This window comes from Anolis sagrei, chromosome X (genome assembly GCF_037176765.1).
Source record: "Anolis sagrei isolate rAnoSag1 chromosome X, rAnoSag1.mat, whole genome shotgun sequence".
NCBI lineage: Eukaryota > Metazoa > Chordata > Lepidosauria > Squamata > Dactyloidae > Anolis > Anolis sagrei.
The window spans coordinates 100501916-100524933 of NC_090034.1; the positions used below are offsets into that span (position 1 = coordinate 100501916).

At 42.2% G+C, this 23018-nt stretch overlaps 1 protein-coding gene across 1 annotated transcript in view; it reads right to left on the minus strand.

Moving 5' to 3' along the window:
* The window catches only part of LOC137097939 (cation channel sperm-associated auxiliary subunit gamma-like), a 64045-nt gene extending 48207 nt beyond the window's left edge, over window positions 1-15838 (minus strand). The window contains exons 1-8 of the mRNA XM_067473408.1: window positions 15623-15838; window positions 14291-14344; window positions 13635-13779; window positions 12708-12831; window positions 11455-11518; window positions 7974-8129; window positions 5096-5267; window positions 1981-2118 (exon numbers count right to left, since the gene is read on the minus strand). Of these exons, the coding sequence (XP_067329509.1) occupies window positions 1981-2118; window positions 5096-5267; window positions 7974-8129; window positions 11455-11518; window positions 12708-12831; window positions 13635-13779; window positions 14291-14344; window positions 15623-15838 (1069 nt within the window). The remainder of the gene's footprint in view (window positions 1-1980; window positions 2119-5095; window positions 5268-7973; window positions 8130-11454; window positions 11519-12707; window positions 12832-13634; window positions 13780-14290; window positions 14345-15622) is intronic.
* Between the last annotated feature and the right edge of the window lie 7180 nt (window positions 15839-23018).

Here is a 23018-nt window from a genome sequence, read left to right on the forward strand (position 1 = left end):
GGAGATGAACATCACCTCTCAGAATCAGACATGACTAGACTTACTATCAAGGGGAACCTTTTACCTTTACCTTTGTAGATCTGTTCTCAACCAATTCATAGAATTGCAGAATTATAGAGTTGGAAGAGACCACATGGACCATCTAGTCCAGTGGTTCTCAACCTGGGGTCCCCAGATGTTTTTGGCCTACAACTCCCAGAAATCCCAGCCAGTTTACCAGCTGTTAGGATTTCTGGGAGTTGAAGGCCAGAAACATCTGGAGATCCCAGGTTGAGAACCACTGATTTAGTCCAAGCTCCTGCCATACAGGAAAATTAGGAATAATTATACTTTATTTGTAGCCCACCCTATCTCCCCGAGGGAACACAGGACGGTTTCTAATGAGTAACAAAAATGGCAAACATTCAATGCCAAAAACAGACGAATTACAAATCAAGTCAAAAACAATGGATAAAACAAACTCAACGTGACATAACACTGATCAAATAATAGCCAAGAATGATTATTTTTTACAGTCTACCACACTGACTTTGTAGTCTTTTTTCCCTTTTTTTCCCTGCTGCCTGTGGGATGTTTGTCAGAAATATTTAAAACTAGGTATTTTTAATTACAAAAATGGGAGTCAAGCACTGAAAGGATTAAATGGATGCAACCATTCAGCAAAAGCTGCAGTTCAATATAATCAGGTGTGCCTGTAGCTTAGTAGCCATCAGTCTGAGGTAGTTCTCAGTCTGTGAGAGATCTCTGTGGAAGAAAGGCTTCAGTGTGTTAATAGGCCTCAGTATGAGTTGGCCTCAGTGTTAATTCACCTCAATGAATTAACATATCCAGGATTTTGATTCGGGGAGTGCTGAGTTTGATTCGGGGGGGGGGGGGGGGGCTGAGGATCTACCCTAGCAAACCTTTTGTATCGTTATCCCAATAGCCCCATGCATATGGGATATATTGAGCATGGTGATCAGATCATGATATGAATAAATATAACAGTTTAAATAATATATCAGTAAGGCTTTCTCATGGACTACCCTGAGGATTTTGGGGGGGGGGGGGGGTATGAAGCCCCTCAAGCCCCCCCCCCCCCCCCGGCTACATGCCTGCCTCAATGGAGAAAGGTGTCAGTCTGAGAGAGCCATCAGTGTGAGAAGGCCTCAGTGTGAGGTAGGCCTCAGTGTTAGTAGGGCTCGGTATGAGAAGTCCTGGTGTGAGAAGCCCAGGTTGAAGGCCATCATGTGTGAAGGTTGCTGTGTGTAAAAAGCTACTGTGTGAAGCTCCTGTGTAACTTTGGTGTGAGAAGAGAATCGGTGAGAGCAAAGCTGCTTATCTGCATGAGAAAGAAGCCTAACGTGGAATCAAAGAAGAAAATATAAAGAACTTTATTTGTGTTATGGAAACCTTGTTCTTGCAAACAGTACAACTGTATTATTTTGCAATAAAGAAAAGCTTCTTTTGGAAAAGATACGATTGGTCTGTTTTTTTTTTTTTTTTGTTCTTTTTATCACTTTGGGCTACTGGTGTTGGGTCACGCTGCTGCTGCTAAGTTACTCTGCTGTGCATTTATGGAGAGGGTCTTTTGTTAATAAGCCCACTCGCCCAATAATGTTTTCCACACATCTCTTTACCTCATCCTTCCACTCGTCCAGCAGCGCTACAAAAGCAGCTTTTCATCACTACCATACAGATAAATAGCAGGGAAGTGTGGTTTCTGTAGAATATGGGGAACTTCCAATATTCTAAAGAAACCATATTTTCCTGCTATTTAGATCATTTTTTTCTGGAACGTGATATTTTGTTAACATGTGCTGACCAGCTCCGGGAAATTCTACACCCAACTCACCCCATTCAGGACCCTATACAAACCACCTTGGCCCACTTCCTTGCACAGGGCAGAAAGCGAGCAGGCCTGACCCATCAAGCTAGCCCCATTCACCTGCATTGTATAGTGCAGAATGAACTCACTCTGAGTAGCAGAAGAAAAAATACCTTGTATTGTGATAAGAAAGAGTTCTCCTATATGTGTGCCCTCGCCAAGAACAATCACATATTCACTGTCATTGCCAGTGAAAAACACGGGGTTTAATCTCTTCACACAGATATTGTTCATTATACGTGTCCACAGTTCTGAAGGAAAATCAGGAAAAAGGAGAAAGAAGATAACAGTTAACTTAGTGTGGAACTGTTCTAGTCTACATTTTCTTCTAGCCACTAAAAAAAAGAAAGATTTGATGCTCAGTTCCTTTCCTAGCCAACAATTAACCATCCTGAATTGTGTAAATCTGTTCCAAGCAAAAGTTTTCAAACTGTTCTAACTTTAATAGTTATTAAATAATGGGAGGTATATTTTGTTGAGCCACCAGCACTATTTAAAACATAACTGAAGACCTATCTCCTCTGCCAGGCTTACTCAGTACGTTTTGACTATGAATTTTAAACTCACATTCTAAGGTTGTTGTGTTTTAATTTTGTTCCATGTATTTTAATATGTGTCCCACCTCGAGCCATAAGGAGAGGCGAGTTATTAATAATAATAATAATAAGAAGAAGAAGAATAATTTTATTTCTTATCCAACTCTCCCCATAGCTCGAGGCTGGTCAAAGTACAGTAAAAAAAACCCCACAAAAAATACTATAAAAATTCTACAAACATACATTTTAAAATGCAGTTCCATAAAATATACATTTCAAAGCGTTTCTGTAAGTGTTGTACTCCAAGGATGGGAAGCACCTCTGCACTTAACACACACACACCAGTCCAAGGTAAAACAGCAAGCAGTTTACTGAAGGATATATAAAAAGTAATTCAGCAAAATAGTATCAGAAACCAGTCCAAAAATCTGAGATAATCCACAAATAATAATAATAATAATAATAATAAAAAAAAATCTTTATTTATACCCCACCACCATCTCCCCGCTGGGGACTTGGAGCTGCTTACATGAGGCCAAACCCAGACAACAAATTACAGAAGAATAAAACCGAAACCACAAACAAAACAACATCATCATAATCACATAACACATATGAATACATAACAATGTAAAATTACAATAAACACAATCACAACGACAGTGGGCAGGCTACATGTAATGATTAAAAGAAAACTAATTAAAAACTGAAGCAGGTTATTTGCGGAAGAGGGCTCATTAAAAATGGAGGTTGTGGAATCAAGCTTTCCCATAAAAGGAGGGGGGGGACATATACTCCAATGACAGAACATTGAGGCTACGCAATAGTGTGAGGTTGTATACCTAAAAACAAAGTATATGAGTAGCATCCAAAAACCAGGAATACAAGAGCAGAATAAATCCAAAACATGAAATTCAGGAACAGTCCTCAACACTTGTAAACATGAAATACGAACAAATAGGAAAACATGAACATGGCCTTAAAAATCCCTTGACTTGACAGGAGTTCTGTTCTCAATCTCCAAGGTTGCTTCCACTGACCAAACATTCAGTTGGTCTAGCTAATATAGTGAGAAAAGTGTGCCCTTTCCCTTGGGAAATTGGTACAGACTTCCTAACAAGTGACTTGACCTTCAGACTTTTTCATGTGAAACTCTATGTCGACAAAACATAAATTTTCTATCTAATTGCTCATTCATCAGTCCACTTGGACTCCCACTATCATCCCCCACTGAGCTCAGTTCTGTTGAAATGTGGCCTTCAGACAAAAACTGCCCATTTTCAGTCTTTAGTTGTGTAACGATAGCCACCAATTTGCGAGGAAGAAGCCACCAGTTCGCAACGATTTTGTAAAGGAGCCACCACTTTGTAAGGGATTATTAATTTGATAGCGTAGCTAATAGCTAGTAATATTGAATTGGTCTTTTTTCAAGGTGTAGCGTGACTTAACTTGGAAAGGATTTGTAACAGAGACCAGGCTTTAAAAGAAACGGTAACAAGTTTATTGAAATGTAGCAGAAGAGGTTACATTTATAACATTCCTTAAGACAATTCTGGAAAGGACTCTTCCTTCTACTAAACTGGTTTCAAACTTATTTTTCTTCAAACTGTGTTTCTTCCCTTACTAGGTTACTTCAGATACAAGCTTATTCTTTCTTTGTGATATTTCTGTTGCAATAAAGATTCTCACTGGGTTTCTCTCACCCCTTCTACTTACTCTAACTACTAATATAAATAAGTCAACTTGACTTATCTAAACTACCTAGGCTAAAAGCCAAAACCTTCCTGATTCTCACTACAGTAGAATCAGCCTTTCCCTGTAGTTTTTAAACTACAATCTACCTTCCTGGTTCTCACTACTACAGAACCAGCCACTCCTGTAGTTCGCTGACTACAGACTGCCTTACTGGTTCTCAACACATCACAGAACCAGCCTCCCTGCAGTTCACTGACTGCAGACTGACTGTTTTAAAATGGCTGCCCTGCCAAGTGGCAGTTGGCTCTGCCCCTATTTCCATAGCAACCCTGCTCAAAGTGAGCTGAGCTGGCTCCCATCCCCCCATTTATGCTACTCTAAATACTTACCTCTATAAACACCTATCTATAACTATACATAACTGTAGATTTAAAATTTACACTTCACCACAGCTGCCCCTGATGATTTCCTGCTGACTTGCAGACTCAGAATCCCTTGTGTCAACAGGCTGACTAACAGGCCCAGAATCCCCAGAGAGATTGGGTGCAGGAATAATCAAAGGCTGAACTACAACAGTAAGTTACACACTAATCACACAGGACAGAGACCAAAACACAGGACAAGAGTTTAAAATTCATGCTTTCAACTGGCTTGGTAGGCAAAGAAAACTAAAGACCTCGTCAAACTACAACTCCCATGATTCCATAACACTGAATTATGGAAGTTAGTGATGTCAAACTGCATTAGTTCTACGTGTAGAACAGTGTTCAGTGTACAAGGCCATTCTTCCAAATACAAGTCAGATTTATAATATCTATTTAGGACTGGATTCCAGGCACCACGTCATAATGACCACTCCTTCTCCACAGGGAAATCTTGAGAAGCAAAATCTCTTAGAGGACTGAGGACAGAACTCCTGTCAAGCCATTGTGGCACTTAAACTGGCATAAAGTAGTGTAGTTCATATCAGTGTTATTTATTTTTCAGGCTCACTTACCTGAACTGGGGCCTCTCATGTGCAGAATGGGGTAATGACCCACAAAGTAATAGACCAGCTGGTTCTGCCGGATGAAGAGGGTGCTTTCTGTCGCAATGCAATCACGAACAGTATTGGAGAAACCCCTTTGTCGGCATTCGATGGAGCCAATCCAGCAGCTGTCAATGCCAACCTGCGTTAGAAAAGGAGAAAAAAGAGGGAATCCATGTCTTTTATGTAGAGAAGGGGTCAAGTCCTATTGAGCTAAAAGCAACAGGGACATTCCCATGATAGAGTCAGGAAAAGAGCCTGTCTTCTTTCCTGTCGGGCCTGAATCTTAATTTCAGGACTATCCCAGGTCCTGAGATTTGAGGGACAAAACCTGAGGTTTTGGGGTTTGTGATATCGCAGAGGGCAGGCCCTGGCGGTGGCAGCAGCTTCGTGCGACAGAGGTGTTGGGGGGTAATTGTCAAAAAGGAAAATGCATTTAAAATACATAAAGCAGCAACAACAGCAGGAGCAGCAGTTCAGCAGATCAGAAGCTTCTAAAGCCAGCAGCAGAGTGACTGCGCTTAAGCAATTCAGCAGCAGAGTCAAGCTTAAAAAGTTATAAAATACTTTATTCAAAGAACTACATATCTAGATAAGGAAGTTAACAAGGCCTATCTATCTATCTATCTATCTATCTATCTATCTACAGATAGATACTGTAGTATCTATCTACAGTATCTCTGCACATATCTTGTCTCTCTTCGTGTTTCCAGGAGTAGAACAAAAGAACAAACGGAAGACTCAGGAGTTTGTCACGTGTCCCTGGGAAGTATCCATCTAACCAGCAAGGTGATCGGTGCCAGAAACTAGGCATTTTTAATTACAAAAATGTGAGTCAAGCACTGAAAACGTTAAATGGATGCAACGACTCAGCAAAAGCTGCAGTTCTGTATGAGCAGAAGAAGTAGAGGACAAAATTTGGAATATATTTTTTAAGGATATAAAAAGGAAAGAAATTAAGAGAATAAAAAACCCAATGTTGAGAAATGTGATAGGAATTTGGAATAGATACAAGGAAATATTATTATCAGAAAGTTCAACACTAACACCAATTATAATGGATAAAAATTTCCAAATTTTTTTAAAAAATTATTAGTTAAAAAATTAAGAGAGAAGAATATAGATAAGATTGGAGATTGGATAAAAGCAAATATGAGGAAAGAAACTATATTGAGAGAATTTAGAGATATTAAACTCTCATGGTTTCATTGCTTACAAATAGAGCAAAGATTCAAGAATTGGATAAAAAATAATGGGAAAGGAGGCAAACTTACGCAAGTTGAACAAATGATACAAAAAGAGAGAGCTACGGGAGGATACCACAAGCTGAAAGGAATAACTAGCAAATTATATAAGATAATAATTGACATTAAGGGGGGAAAATAAAGGATGTAACATTAAGAGAGATATGGGAGGAAGATCTAGGGATTAGAATAAAAGAAGCGAATTGGGTACAATTATGGGATCAAAGAAATTTAAAGAACTTATCGCTACGTGTTAAAGAAAATTACTACAAATTGGTTTGGAAATGGTATTTAACACCAGTAAAGATTGCAAATATTAATAGGAATACTACAAAAAATTGTTGGAGAGGTTGCCAGGAGGTGGGTACATATATACATATGTGGTGGCAATGTAAATATGTAAATGAATTTTGGGGAAAGGTATTTGGAGAGACAGAAGCTATAATGGATATGAAGATAGGGAAAAGTGCATCCATGCATTGTTGTCACTATATAATGGTAAGAAATTGAAAAAAACAGAGAAAGATGCAATAGATAACTTGTTAACTGCAGCAAGATTACTGATAGCGAAGAACTGGAAAAGTAAAATAAATATATCAATTGAAGAATGGTATAAAGAATTATGGAAAATAGCAATAAATGATAAATTGACATGTAGGTTAAAAGTCAAGAAAGGGGTATGGAAGGAAAATGATGTTGATAAAGTTTGGGGAAAATTTATTGAGAAGGGCTTAAAAGAAGTAGAAATTACCTCCACAAGAAGAAATGGCATTTTGGAAAGAGAATGTAAATTAAAGTGGCTCGGAAGGTGAGGGCGGGGGGGGGGGGGGGCACAGAGGTGGGAAAAAGTATGTAAGATATATATACATTTATGGTTGTTGTAACGAATTGAGAATGGAATGTAAGAGAATTGAAGGTATTGATGTATTGATGTATTCTAAGGACACCAATAAAAAATATTTGAAAAAGAGAGAGAGGGAAGAACCAATTGTTTCTGCTTAATGTGAATGTGGCAGCTCTGTGTTTTGTTGATATGTGTATTTGTTAGGTATACATTGAGTTAATTTAGATACTTTCACATCACCACAATCAGTGGATTTTGGTCTCCACAGTTTTAGGGGAACCCATTTTTCTTTTCGGCAGGTGCATTCTAGGCATGAAAAGATTGCCGCACAACCAGTAAGGTGACATGAGGAGAGAACAGAGTGACAGGCAGACAGAGAGGCCATTGGGGGAAAGGTTTTCTCTGCCAACTAACTCATTTGCCTATTTAGCTCCTTGATTAGAACTACAAGCTTATGCAGAACCTGATTGAGTTCCAACAAGAAATGTATTTCCTAGGTCTGTTCTCAGATTTCCTTCCAGACAGAGACCTTGGAGCAATAGAGACTTGCAGAGTGTGTATGGGGGAGGGGGCAGGGCTCTCTACCTGCAAACCAGGAAGATATGCTCTGCCTAGCTACCTGTGGTCAAAGCAAGGGATTGAATTTCCGATTGCTACTGCCACTCCCATCAGATTTGCATGAGAAGGAAACCAGGGGAGGCTGGCCGCCATGATTATCCTGAGCCCGCATCCCACCCAACTCACCCCCACCATCTCTCACCTCTATTGGAAAGTAATCGTCATACCCCGTGTCTGAGAGGAGGACCACCTTGCTCCTGGGGATGTCACCAAGGATGAGCACAGGGGCTCGTATGTGGGTGTGCCATAAGGGACGCGACGGATCTGACAGAGACATGAAGCGATTCAAAGCTCTCATCTATTTGGACACAAAGAGGCCAGAGAAGAGAGCATCAGGACACAATTAACATTTCTCCTGCATATTGAAGCCACAGAGGCCCAACTACTACATTCCAAAGGATCTATGGTAAAATTTTGCATGGCCTGTGCCACTTTTGGCTGCAGATTGGAATGGTAAATTGTAGGGCTGGGCAGTTTCGTTCATTAATTTCGTAATTCGTTATTAATTCGTTTTTTGATAACGAAGCGATATTGAACCATTCAGGAGCAACTAAAAATCGAAACGAATTTTTCAATTCGTTTCGTAATTGTTTTGAAATTGTTTCGAAATCGTTTCGAAATCGTTTCGTTATTATTTCCGCATGTCTGGTGCAAGTTTTATAGTTGTTGTTTGTTTTATCAGTGAAAAAAAAATATAATTATCACACCAACAGTCAACAACAGAGGGAGAGGGAAGCTTCAGAAGTTCCCCCTGTCCCATTTGGAGGTTTTTTTAGCGTATTGCGTGGTCACGTCTGCCATTAACGAATCGATTCGTAATTGTTTCGTAATTGTTTCGTAATTTCCGAAATTTCGTAAATTTCAAACTTTTTTAAAGAAAAATTTTGGAATTCTTTTAAAAATCAAAACGCAACCCCCCCCTAAAAACGAATCGAGTTTAGAAACAAATTTTTCCGTGGTTGCCCAGCCCTAGTAAATTGTAATGTTGCTGCATAACAAATCTCCACGCACAAAGGAAGGAAGAAACCATGGCAAACTGAAAATTATGTTAAAGCAACAAGAGGATCAGGCATTTGGGATCTGATATTTTATTTTATTTCTAAGAGTTGGAAGAGACCTCGTGGGCCACCCAGTCCAACCCCATTCTGCCAAAAAGAAGGAAAATTGCATTTAAAGCACCTCTGACAGATGGCCACCCAGCCTCTGTTTAAAAGACTAGAAAGAAGGAGCCTCCACCACACTCTGGGGCAAAGAGTTCCACTGATGAACAGCTCTCACAGTCAGGAAGTTCTTCCTAATGTTCAGGTTGAATCTCCTTTCCAGTAGTTTGAAGCCATTGTTCTGCGTCCCATTCTCCAGGGCAGCGGAAAACAAGCTTGCTCCCTCCTTCCTATGACTTCTTCTCACATATTTATACGTGACCCTCAACATATCTCCTCTCAGCATTCTCTTCTGCAGGCTCAACATGCCCAGATCTTTAAGCCGCTCCTCATAGGGCTTGTTCTCCAGACCCTTGATCCTTTTAGTCACCCTCCTCTGGACACATTCCAGCTTGTCAACATCTCCCTTCAATTCTGGTTGCCCAGTGTGATTCCAGGTAAAGTGGCCTGACCAAGGCAGACTAGAGGGGTAGCATGACTTCCCTGGATCTAGACCAGGGGTCCTCAAACTTTTTAAACAGAGGGCCAGGTCACAGACTCTCAAACTGTTGGAGGGCCAGATTATAATTTGAAAAAAGCATGAATGAATTCCTATGCACACTGCACATCTTATTTATAATCCAAAAGCACTTAAAAACAATACAATAATTAAAATGAAGAACAATTTTAACAAATATAAACTTATTAGTATTTCAATGGGAAGTGTGGGCCTGCTTTTGGCTGATGAGATAGGATTGTTGTTGTTGTTGTTGTTGTTGTTGTTGTTGTGTGCTTTCAAGTCATTTCAAACTCAGGTTGACCCTGAGTGAGAGCTGGGTAAATTACCTTGGAGGGCCGTATTCAGCCCTCGGGCCTTAGTTTGAGGCCCCCTGATCTAGACACTAGACTCCTATTTGTGGAGCCAAAATCCCATTGGCTTTTTTTTTTTTTTTTGCCACCGGATGACATTGTTGTCTCATGTTTTACTTGTTGTCCATGAGGACTCCAAAATCTTTTTAACACATCCTGCTGTCGAGCCAGGCATCGTACCCCATTCTGTATCTTTGGGTTTGATTTTTTCAGCCTAAGAGGAACATCTTTCATTTATCCCTGTTGAACTTCATTGTGTTAGCTTTGGCCCATTATCTCTCTAATCTGTGCAGATCACTTTGGATTCTGCTCCTGTTTTCTGGAGTCGTGATTCTCTCTCCCAATTTGGTTCCATCTGCAAACTTGATGATCATGCCTTCTAACCCTTCAACTAAGTCATTAATAAAGATGTTAACCAATAGAGATGAATTAGTCAATGACATGGAACTAGTGGGATTCTTAGTTAGGCATGGCTATGTCCTCTTGGAATTTAACAGAGGAACCTCGGTTTTGGAGGATAGAGTCGTGGTATTTGATAGAGTCGTGGTATTTGAAGCAGCATCTCACTGTTATAATAGACTAGCTGTACCCACCACGCGTTGCTGTGGCCAACCTTCCCTACCTCTTTCTCTCCTTCCTTCCCTCTCTCTTTCCCTCCCTCTTTTTCTTTTCCTTCCTCTTTCCCTTCTTCTTTCTTCCTTCTCTACCTGTTTCTTTCCTCCCTTCCTTTGCTCTTTGGTTCTATCCTTCCTTGTCTCTTTCTTTCTTTCCTTCCTCCCTTCCCTCCCTCTTTCTCTCTTTCATTCCTTCTCTCCTTCCTTCCCTCTCTCTTTCCTTCCTTCACTTTTTTACTTCCTTCTCTCCTTCCTTTTCTACCTTTCTTTCTTTCTTTCCTTCCTTCTCTCCTTCACTCCTTCTTTCCCTCTTTCTCTACTTCCTGTTTTGCGCATGCGTTGTAATATATATTTTTGCATCTGTCATATACATATGTGTGTGTGTGTGTGAATGGCTGGATGGCCCTTTGTCAAGAGGGCTTTGATTATGTTTTCTTGCCCTGGTGAAGGGAATTGGACTGGATGCCCAGAATTGGACACAATATTCCAGGTGTGGTCTAACCAAAGCGGAATAGAAGGGTAGAATGACTTCCCTCGATCTAGACACTATGCTCCTATTGATGCAGGCCAAAATCCCACTGGCTTTTTTTGCCACCACATCACATTGTTGGCTCATGTTTAAATTGTTGTCCACGAGGACTCCAAGATCTTTTTCACACGTACTGCTCTCGAGCCAGGCATTGTCCCTCATTCTGTATCTTTCGTTTTTTTCTGCCTAAGTGGAGTATCTGGCATTTGTTGAACTTCATTTTGTTAGTTTTGGCCAATCATCTCTCTAATCTGTCAAGATTGTTTTGAATCCTGCTCCTGTCCTCTGGAGTATTGGCTATCCCTCCCAATTTGGTGTCATCCGCAAACTTGATGATTATGCCTTCTAACCCTTCATCTAAGTCTAAGAAGGTGTGAAGTAAACGAAGAAGATGATGCGTCCTGGCCATCTTCCCTTTTATTAAGAATCTTTCTAAGCACAAAAGATTCCTTACCAACCCCAGGAATTTACCTTTGGTCCAATCCTGAAGGAAGCTCTGTTTCTTCTCGTGAATCCATTGATATTGATAGAGAACCTAGTATTAAGAAAATAGATTATGGAAAAATGTAACATTATGGGAATCAACGTATTTTAAAATATTTTCTGAAACATCAGAGGCATCAAGCAGCCATCTCTATATAATGGGATTGCAACTCCCAGTACACCTCACCTTTAGCTGAGCTAGCCAGAGGTGCCAAGTGTTGGGGAATTTCAAAAAGGAAGAAACATTTAAAATGTAAATCAGCAACAACAGCAGCAACAGTTTAGCAGATGAGAAGCTTCTTGAGCATAGCAGTAGAGTGAACAAGCTTCAATAACAGAGGAGACAGAGCCAAGCTTAAAAAGTTACAAAAGGCTTTGTTCAAAGAACTACATTTCTATATAGGAAAGTTAGGGCCTAGCTATCAAACTAGCTCTCTAGAGACATCATGTCTCTCTTCATGCTCACAGGAGAAGAAAACAACAGTTTCAGCCATATGGGGGGCTTCCCAGATGGATGAAACTGAAAACGCTTTGTCCCTGAGAAGCATTAGTCTAACAAGGAGGAGGGAAGGGATAATACAGAGACAGGCAGACAAAGAGGGCAGTGAGAGAATGGCTTTCTTATCATCTAACTCAACTGTCTACCTCTTTCTATAGGATCCCCCGGTGGTGCAATGGGTTAAACCCTTGTGCTGGTAGGACTGAGAACTGACAGGTCAAAGGTTCGAATCCGGGGAGAGTGTGGATGAGTTCTCTCTGTCAGCTCCAGCTCCCCATGCGGGGACATGAGAGAAGCCTCCCACAAAGATGGTAAAACATCCGGGCATCCCGTGGGCAATGTCCTTGCAGACTGCCAATTCACTCACACCAGAAGCAACTTGCAGTTTCTCAAGTTGTTCCTGGCATGAAAAAAAATCTTTTTCCTTGATGAGGACTATAAACTTGTGCATGGCCTGGCTGAGTTCCAACACCCATTCCCATTCATTTTGAAATAACAGTTTGCATTTTAAGAGACGTCATGAAATATGAATGCAGAGGAGAGGGGCAAACTGGCCAATTTAATCACTATCATTTGGTGACATCAAAGTGCCAAGGACTGGTGAAATGGGCCTTATAGGCCTGAGAGTAAGCCCTTCTTTTTTTGCACTGGGCCTTTCCAAAAGGTTAGCGCACTTGAAGTTGTTCTCATTCAGTGTGTGAGTTAGTGAATGCTGCATCCCAAGCGCAAGCATTTCTCTCACCTCTTATCGTCCACTGTCATGCCAAGGTGATTGCTGGCCACAGTCACATCCATGACTACACTGCCATTCATGAAGGGCATCGGTGTGAACCAACACATCCTGCAAACCTCTTCACTGTCACAACCTTGTGGGAATGGAAGAAGCACAGAGACCAAGTCAAATCATACAGGAGGCAAAAGATCATAAACCTTACTTGCTCCCTCCAAACATATCAACGTGGATTCTTTTCCTTTGAAGGCCACAAATACACCAGAAGAACTAACACACGTATATGGTATTTGGAGTGTGGATCCAAATAAATATATCCTTGTCCAACACACCAACCACTACACTATGAACAAAAAGATAAAGTGGTCCCAACTAAAACTGAAGCAGAATCCCCACCCCTAAACTAGAATAATATTTTTTATCTCTTAAAAGGAGCTTACTGATCACTCCTTTGTGCCCAGACCCAAGGGGAATCATAGAATCATAGAGTTGGAAGAGACCTCATCGGCCATCCAGTCCAAACCCTTGCCAAGAAGCAGGAATATTGCATTCAAAGCACCCCCAACAGATGGCCATCCAGCCTTTGTTTAAAATCTTCCAAAGAAGGAGCCTCTACCACCCTCCGGGGCAGAGAGTTCCACTGCTGAACAGCTCTCACAGTCAGAAATTCTTCCTAATGTTCATATGGAATCTCCTTTCTTGTAGTTTGAAGCCATTGTTCTGCGTCCTAGTCTCCAGGGCAGCAGAAAAGCGGTAAGAGGCCCTTGAACATGCCACTTTCCATCACCATCACCCATCTCACAATTTTTGACAATTCCTGAAGCCACTGAAATATCCAAGTAAAGTGTCGGGGAGAAAATTATTATTTCCAAAACCAGATTTAATCATGATTAGCATACTTGGTCCCACTGGATCTCAGGATTATGTGTACCAACATACCTTCCATCCTGAACGGAGCTCCCGTCATTTCAATCTGCAACTGTTCTTGTTTCTTACGCACAGAGTGGACAGGTTCTTCAAAAGTGACAGTCACAACTGGTCTCAGTCCAGTGTAGTGAGCTGTTCGAAGTGCCATTTCAGAGTCCTAGAAGGGAAGAGAAGTATAAGCCTTCACACTAGAAAAGAGGTGGACAAAACATAACTCATGAGCCATACATAGTTTCCTAGGGCTCTTTTTATAGCCAAAATGCATTTGTTTTGCACCAAAATGCCCTCTGGGGCATGTGGACGGCATTTCCACCATGTGCTCTCCGGTACGAAAATAACGACACAAATCCAGTTTGCAAAATGTTTCCATTTTTTTTTTGCCCCAAATTGCCTTCTGAAGGATTCAACAATAATATTTGCCATACATTTCATACAATGTTTTGGAAACTTGGAAAATCAAAATGTTGGTCATTTTTATTTGAGAACAGGAAAGGAACTCAACGAATCAACTCAACTACTGCCAACCAATGACTTAACAGTAACATGAGTTCAAAGACCAACATGTCACCAAAAGAGTAGATAAGCTTCAGAAAGCACCCTCAAAATTTGAACTCATTTCCCACCAAGATCTCTTAGACCTTTCGACATGTTTGTAGTCTTGCCCTTACCACTGTACTGCAGCTCAGATTAATTTTCAAGTAATATGGAAAGCTCAGGTATTTCTATTTAAAAGAAGAAGAAGAGGATTATTTCGGTAGCACTTTCCATTCCGAGAACACAACAATAAGTAAGATCACCACAAGGCATTGTAAGGCATGGATAAATTGCTATCTTAATCTCTGTAGAGTAATCCCTTAAGGCTCTGGTTAACTGATGTAACAGTTTAGCTAGCCACAGCCCTGAATCAATGCAATAGTAGTTCTTGTCATGAAGGTTATTTTTCGAATGGAGTTGCAGAGTATCTTGACCTGAGTTATTCCCTCATCAATTGGCAGGTCCCACACTACCTAGAATCACCCTCTTCCCTTTGCTTGGTTTCTTTTCCTGCCTGTTTGATGATCACAAAACGCTTGGTGTGAGCTGTTTCTTTTAAGGAACAGACTGAAATGGTAATAGAAATTCAATCTCTTTAGGAATGGTTTCCTCAGAGATGGAGCTACAACTGGGTGCAAGAAGTTGGTCAGCTCTTTACAGTGAGCCTGTTCTCTCATTTCTGATGAATGTTTGCTTACCCTAATATTTCTAGAGCAGTGGTTCCCAACCTTTTTTTGACCAAGGACCACTTTGGCCAGGGGCCACTTTGGCCAGGGGCCACTTTGATCAGGGACCACTTTGACCAGGGACCACTTTGATAAGGGACCACTTTGACCAGTTTGACCAGGGACCACTTTGATCAGACCACTTTGATAAGGGACCACTTTGATCACTTTGACCAGGGACCACTTTGACCAGGGACCACTTTGACCAGGGACCACTCTCCAACATTAATACCAAAAGGTTACAAACCAGGTTTTGGTCAACTTTAGATTTGGTTTGGTTATTGCATTTGAGAGACCACATCAGCTCTAGTTTCTGATACAGAACATATGCCATCCAGTAGTTGCTATCAGCTCACCCACAGAAACCGTATTTATTAAGCCTCAGCACTATAAGAGTTTCACGAGACCAGTTGCTCTCGTTACAGCTGTGTAGTAACAGTGAGGCCACAGACCACACTGGTGGTCCATGGACAACAGGCTGGGAACCACTGTTCAAGACGTAAAGAACGTGTCTATGTCATCTGTAGATCTATGGCAACTCTGTGAATTTCCGAGTCTTCTCAGGCAAGGGAAACTCATGGGTGGTTTGTAATTGCCTTCTTTTGAATATAGTGTTTCTCAAATGTTGGCCTTTCATATATCTGAAACCTCAACTTCCAGAAACCTCAGCCAGTTTCGCTGATGGTCAGGAGTTTTGGGAAACGGGGCCCAAAATACCTGGGAGACCCTGGTTGTACTCACTGCATCTTTATCATCAGCATCGATGGCAGAATCCACCAATTTCTTGAAGATGTCGTCTACTTTCTTAATTTCATGCTGATAAGAAAAGATATTCCGGTTGCCCCCAAGGTTATTAAACCTGTTGACTACAGCCACCCACTGGCATTCTGAGCCCAAGACAACAAATATTGGATGCAGGAGGAAGAGGAGCACTTTGGCCACAAGAATTCTCCACATGACAGATACTTTTCAGAAGGAAACCTAAGAGATGAATGAATAAATTAACATGGAGCTAAGATTCTTATTTAAGCAACCCTTTGAGCTTCATGTGTATGTGTATATTTGTATGTCTATAGGTGTAAACGCATTTGTCTATATGTGTATACTTGTACAAACACATTCACAAGGCATTGCCCAGTATTATGGCCTTCTGTCCAATGCTTGATCACACTTTAATATGTCAAAGAAACAAAAAAAAGGAGGTTTGTAAAGTTACCCCAGTTTGATACCATACTGAGGTTTGATGATGTTGGGAAGGAATTAAAGCAGTACAAATGTACTATACACTTGAAATTGCACTTAAAACTGAAGAGCATGTTAATCTCTTTGTAAACTGTTTTTATCTGTGTACTGTTGTAATTGCTGACCATTCTGGGCTTACTTCCTTTCCGTCATGAAGCAAGTCCAGCAACATAGACTGAAACATGGATGTGAACTCAGCTGAAGCCGTATGCACTCTGAGACATAACTTTTGGTGATGTGAAGATTAAGTGGCTATTAATGGTTTTAACTTTATTTTTTAAAGTCCTTGCCTTTGAAGACTGCTCGGAAGCTTCAAATAGTCCGAGAGGCAGCCAGGTTAATAACTAGGGCGGCATACAGGGAGCACACAACTCCCATGTTACGCCAGCTCCACTGGCTGCCTGTTTGCTATCGGGCACAATTCAAAGTGCTGGCTTTGGCCTATAAAGTCCTAAACGGCCCCGGCCCAAATTATCTGCCCGAACACATCTCTCCCTATGAACCATCGCAGAGATTAAGATCCTCTGGGGAGGCCCTGCTTTCCGTCCCACCATTGTCATAGGCACGATTGGTGGGGATGAGAGACAGGGCCTTCTCGGTGATTGCTCCCCAGCTATGGAACTCCCTTCCTGGTGAGATCAGGTCGGCCCCCTCCCTCCTGTCCTTTAGAAGGATGGTAAAAAGTTGGCTGTGGGACCATACTTTCGGGACAGGGCAAAAAAGCAGCAATAGAAAAGATGACCAGGCCAATTAGATTTCACGTGGATGACTAGGATGGTTTTAAATGGTGTGTTTTAGTATTTTGATAAATGTTTTTAATGTTTCTATAGGTATATAAGAATTTGTGTCCCAGCATTGAATGTTTGCCGTATATATGCTGTGCTCCACCCCGAGTCCCCTTCGGGGTGAGAAGGGCGGAATATAAATGTTTTAAATCAATCAATCAATAATTCTATTTTGGGTTGTTGTAGTTTTTTTCGGGCTATATGGCCATGTTCTAGAGGCATTCTCTCCTGACGTTTCACCTGCATCTTAATTCTATTTTAATGTTCATATGCTTTAGGTTGTAAGTTGGGATATGGTATTTTTTTCTTTAGTATTGTTTGCCACTTTGAGACTCTTTTAAAAGAGAAAGAGAAGGATATAAGTAAACAACAACTGTATCTCCTGTTCTAATTGGAAGTTTTTATACTGTACTAGCCGTCCCGTCACGCATTGCTGTGGCCAGCCTGTGTACATATGTCTTGTATGTGTATATATTTGTGTTTCTGTGTATATATTAGTGTGTTTGCGTATATATGCGTTTTTGCATGTGTTGTAATGTATTTTTTATTTTTTGGCTTTTTAAGTCTCATCTGCTGTGTTTGTCAGTGTTTTTATGAGTGATGATCACTCGTTGGCCTGATAGGTGTATTGTGTCCAAATTTTTGTGTCAATTAGTCCACTGGTTTTTGAGTTATGTTAACATTACATTTTTATTTATATAGAAGACTAGCTGTCCCCTGCCATGCGTTGCTGTGGCCCAGTCTGTTGATCTGGAAAATAAAGTAATGAGAAAGTGTTGGTTTCTAATATATGTAATGTCTTTCTGCTTGTGGATAAACTGTATTTCTTGCTGTTTCTTTGTCAGTGTTGATGTGGAGAGTGTCTGGTTTGCCCACCCTGGAACATAGAAGATATCTTTGTCCTTCTTTACGGGTCCCTTTCAAATCTGTGATACTATATCTCTCTGTGTGTGAATCATATCTATCTATCTATCTATCTATCTGTCTGTATGGCTGGATGGCTCTTTGTCAGGAGGACTTTGATTATGTTTTCTTGCCCTGATCATAGAATCATAGAATCAAAGCGTTGGAAGAGACCTCATGGGCCATCCAGTCCAACCCCATTCTGCCAAGAAGCAGGAATGTTGCTTTCAAATCACCCCTGACAGATGGCCATCCAGCCTGTTTAAAAGCTTCCAAAGAAGGAGCCTCCACCACACTCCGGGGCAGAGAGATAAAGGGAGTTGGATTGGATGGCCTTAAGTATTTTCTCTTGGTCATGGGGGTTCTGTGCGGGAAGTTTGCCCCAATTCTGTCTTTGGTGGGGGTTCAGCATGCACTTTGATTGTAGGGGAACTATGAATCCCAGTATCTACAACTCCCAAATGTCAAGGTCTATTTTCCCCAAACTTCCATCTGTGTTCATATTTGGGTATATGAAATATTCGTGCTAAGTTTGGTCTAGATCCATCATTGTTTGAGTCCACAGTGCTCTCTGGATGTAGGTGAACTACAACTCCAAAAGTTAAGGTCAATGCCCACCAAAACCCTTCCAGTATTTTCTATTGGTCATGAGACTTGTGTGTGCCAAGTTTGGTTCAGTTCCATCATTGATGGAGTCCAGAATGCTCTTTGATTGTGGGTGAACTATAAATCCCAGCAACTACAACTCCCAAATGACAAAATCATAATTTTTTGAGTGATGGTCACTCCTTGTGTTGTGAGACATTTTGCTGCCAAATTTGGTGTGATTTCGTTCATTGGTTATTTTGTTTTTAAGGTACTCATTATGCACAGAGCATTTATATATATATATATATATATATATATAGAAGATATATATATATATATATATAGAAGATATATATATATAGAAGATATATATATATATAGAAGAGATATATATATACATCTTATATATAGAAGATTGTCTGCCTTTGTTTTCTAATGTTTAGTCCTGGGTGTCCTCTCCAAGGTACAGATCTATGCAATATGGCAAAATCCAAGCCATTTCCGGTTTCAGGCGTTTCTGAGAAGTGGCTCCGCCCCCTGAGCCGTGATGTCACGGAGCCCCGCCCACCCACCGCGTTGCTATGGCGACTTCAAGCGAACTCGCCCCCGGAGGCGCCCCTTCTCCCTCTTCAACCTCCTCTCCCGTATTTCCTGAACCTGGGCAGCCACAACCTACATTCAAACTCGGCCCTCACAGCCTCCAACCCCCATCCCGCAAAGGAGGAATCCAGGCGCCCGCTTCTCGCCTCACAGCGCTTCGCCCCGCTTCTGCGCATGCGCAAGGAAGGCGCGGACCAATCCGTTGCGACGCGTCACCCGAGGCGCGCGAGGGACCTCTAGCGGGGAAGCGGTTCCCATGGAGACCGCTGGAGAAGGCGCCGCGGCAGCCGTAAAGCACGGCTGTCGCGCTTGGTGTCGTGAACGGCAGATGGCAGTGGGCAGCCATTCAAGCCAGCTGAGGACTAAAAGAGTTGGAAGAAACCTCATGGGCCATCCAGTCCAACCCCATTCTGCCAAGAAGCAGGAATATTGCATTCAAATCACCCCTGACAGATGGCCATCCAGCCTCTGTTCAAAAGCTTCCAAAGAAGGAGCCTCCACCACACTCCGGGGCAGAGAGTTCCACTGCTGAACGGCTCTCACAGTCAGGAAGTTCTTCCTCGTGTTCAGATGGAATCTCCTCTCTTGTAGTTTGAAGCCATTGTTCCGCGTCCTAGTCTCCATGGAAGCAGAAAACAAGCTTGCTCCCTCCTCCCTGTGGCTTCCTCTCACATATTTATACATGGCTATCATGTCTCCTCTCAGCCTTCTCTTCTTCAGGCTAAACATGCCCAGTTCTTTAAGCTGCTCCTCATAGGGCTTGTTCTCCAGACCCTTGATCATTTCAGTCACCCTCCTCTGGACGCATTCCAGTTTGTCAATATCTCTCTTCAATTGTGGTGCCCAGAATTGGACACAATATTCCAGGTGTGGCAGAGAGAAGAGAGAAACTGGGACACTTTGTTGTTGTTCATTTGTTCAGTCGTCTCCGACTCTTCGTGACTTCATGGACCAGCCCACGCCAGAACTCCCTGTCGGCCGTCACCACCCCCAGCTCCTTCAGAGTCAAGCCAGTCACTTCAAGGATGCCCTCCATCCATCTTGCCCTTGGTCGGCCCCTCTTCCTTTTGCCTTCCACTTTCCCCAGCATAATTGTCTTCTCTAGGCTTTGCTGTCTCCTCATGATGTGGCCAAAGTACTTCAACTTTGCCTCTAATATTCTTCCCTGCAGTGAGCTTGTCCATTCGTTCAGTCGTCTCCGACTCTTCGTGACCTCATGGACCAGCCCACGCCAGAGCTCCCTGTCGGCCGTTACCACCCCCAGCTCCTTCAAGGTCAGTCCAGTCACTTCAAGGATGCCATCCATCCATCTTGCCCTTGGTCGGCCCCTCTTCCTTTTGCCTTCCACTTTCCCCAGCATAATTGTCTTCTCTAGGCTTTCCTGTCTTCTCATGATGTGGCCAAAGTACTTCAACTTTGTCTCTAGTATCCTTCCCTCTTGGTCAGACCACATCTGCAGTGAGCAGCCGGGCTTTATTTCCTGGAGGATGGACTGGTTGGATCTTCTCGCAGTCCAAGGCACTCTCAGCACTTTCCTCCAACACCACAGTTCAAAAGCATCTCTCTTCCTTCGCTCAGCCTTCCCTAAGGTCCAGCTCTCACATCCATAGGTTATTTATTTATCGTGTCATCAGCAACCATTGTATTATAATTCTAACAGAGCAAAACAAACACACAGAATTAAAAAGAAAAAGAAAAAAAAACAGATTTTGCAAATTTGATATTTGGTTAAATGTCCTTTGACCAGTATCTGGCCACTTGGAGTGCCTCTGTTGTTGCCGCAAGAAGGTCCTCCATCGTGCATGTGGCAGGTCTCAGGTTGCATTGCAGCAGGTGGTCAGTGGTTTGCTCGTCTCCGCACTCGCATGTCACGGACTCCACTTTGTGGCCCCATTTCTGAAGGTTGGCTCTGCATCTCGTGGTGCCAGAGCGCAGTCTGTTCAGCACCTTCCAAGTCGCCCAGTCTTCTGTGTGCCCAGGAGGGAGTCTCTCATTTGGTATCAGCCATGGATTGAGGTTCTGGGTTTGAGCCTGCCACTTTTGGACTCTCGCTTGCTGAGGCATTCCAGCAAGTGTCTCTGTAGATCTAAGAAACAATTTCTTGATTTAAGTCGTTGACGTGCTGGCTGATACCCAAACAAGGGATGAGCTGGAGATGTCTCTGCCTTGGTCCTTTCACTATTGGCTGCTACTTCCTGGCGGATGTCAGGTGTGCAATACCGGCTAAACAGTGTAATTTCTCCAGTGGTGTAGGGCGCAGACACTCGTGATAATGCGGCATGGAAGAGTATTATTTGGGGCTAAAATAGCCAATGGGATTTTGGCCTGCATAAATAGTTTTGTGTCTAGGTCCAGGGAAGTCATGCTCCTCTATTCTGTCTTGGTCAGACCACATCTGGAATCACACTGTGTCCAGTTCTGGGCACTGCAATTGAAGGGAGATGTTGAAAAGCTGGAATGTGTCCAGAGGACGATGACTAAAATGATCAAGGATCTGGAGAACAAGCCCTATGAGGAGAGGCTGAAAGAGCTGGACATGTTTAGCCTGAAGAAGAGAAGGCCAAGAGTGTTGCATGAAACCTCTCTGGGCAAAATTATTATTTGGTCCCTTCATGCCTGCAGCAGAGAGTTCCAAAGGCTGCAGACACTTAAAGTGTACCTGTTTGGCTCTGTGCATGTTCAGACAATCAGGAAACTAGCTATAGACTGCCTATGATCCCTTAATAAATTGGTTACCCCGAACTCTGTGCTTCTCTTGCCTTTCCTTGCTGTAATGTATCTTTCTCAGCCATCATGTACCTTTCCTTGCTGTAATTCAGGCTTTCCCCCTTTTCTTCTCTTTCCAGATAGCTGGTTCCCCCATTAGAAAGCCTTGGATAGTTTAAGCTCTCTCTGCTCATTATACTTCTCTCCTGCCACCCTCCCTGTCTCAGAGCACACTCTCTGGCCTCTTTTGGGACCTAACTCAACCCAGGGATTCTGAAGACTGTTTTCCAAGCCTGAGAAACTATATCTCCCAGGGCTGCAGTTAAAAAGAACTCATTACCCGCTGAATACTCCTATGTTCTAAAGTTGTTTTCCTTATCTGTTCCCATCTTTGCAATGTGTAACCATCCTGCCTTTTTGTTCCAAAGTCCCCCTGAAAGCCCACTCTGCATGTGCTCCTTTCCGAGTATGGAATTGTATTATTTCTGTGTATTTTCCCTTCCTTATGCCTTGATCTACATACAAGGGAGCCCGAGGGAAACCCATTCACCACCACTCAATGCTCAATGAGCCCTGCTACATGCACAATGGAGGACCTCCTTGCAGCAACACCAGAGGCACTCCAAGTGGCCAGCTACTGGTCAAAGGACATTTAATCAACTACCAAGCTTGCAAACTTTGTGTTTTGTTTGTATGTTTGTTTGTTTGTTTGTTAAAAAAATTAAATACAACTGTCTGGTATGCTCCTGACATGATAAATAAAAAAAATAAATGCTCTTTGTCTCTTCACAAGCCAACTGCTCAGCAAAGCCCCCTTTCTGTGACTGGTCAGAATTGGGAGACTCATCCAATGGGCTTCGCTACAGCTGATGTTGCTACAGTGGGAAATTTGTGTATAAAAGAGGCTGTATTTCTATATTTGTTATTCTAGCTTCTTTGTGAATGTATCACAAGCTAGGATCTTATCTGCAGATAATACAATCTTCCTTGCCGAAATCACCTTCTCACCTTGCTGCTGGATGATTTTAATTGGGGCTGATCTGGATGCTTGCCACAGCAGGGACTCACAGAAAAGGGACAGCTCAGACTTATCACTTGTCTGGGTTTCTGCCAACAGGCTTCTTCCTGGTCTCACTGCCAGGGGTTGCCTCCTAAATTGGGCCAACAAGAGGAGACATAATGAGGGCCATGTATCAAGACATGAGAGGAACTCATAGGGAGGAGGGAGCAGGCTTGTGTTCTGCTGATCTGGAGACTAGGATGCAGAACAATGGCTTCAAACTACAGGAAAGGAGAATCCACCTGAACACTAG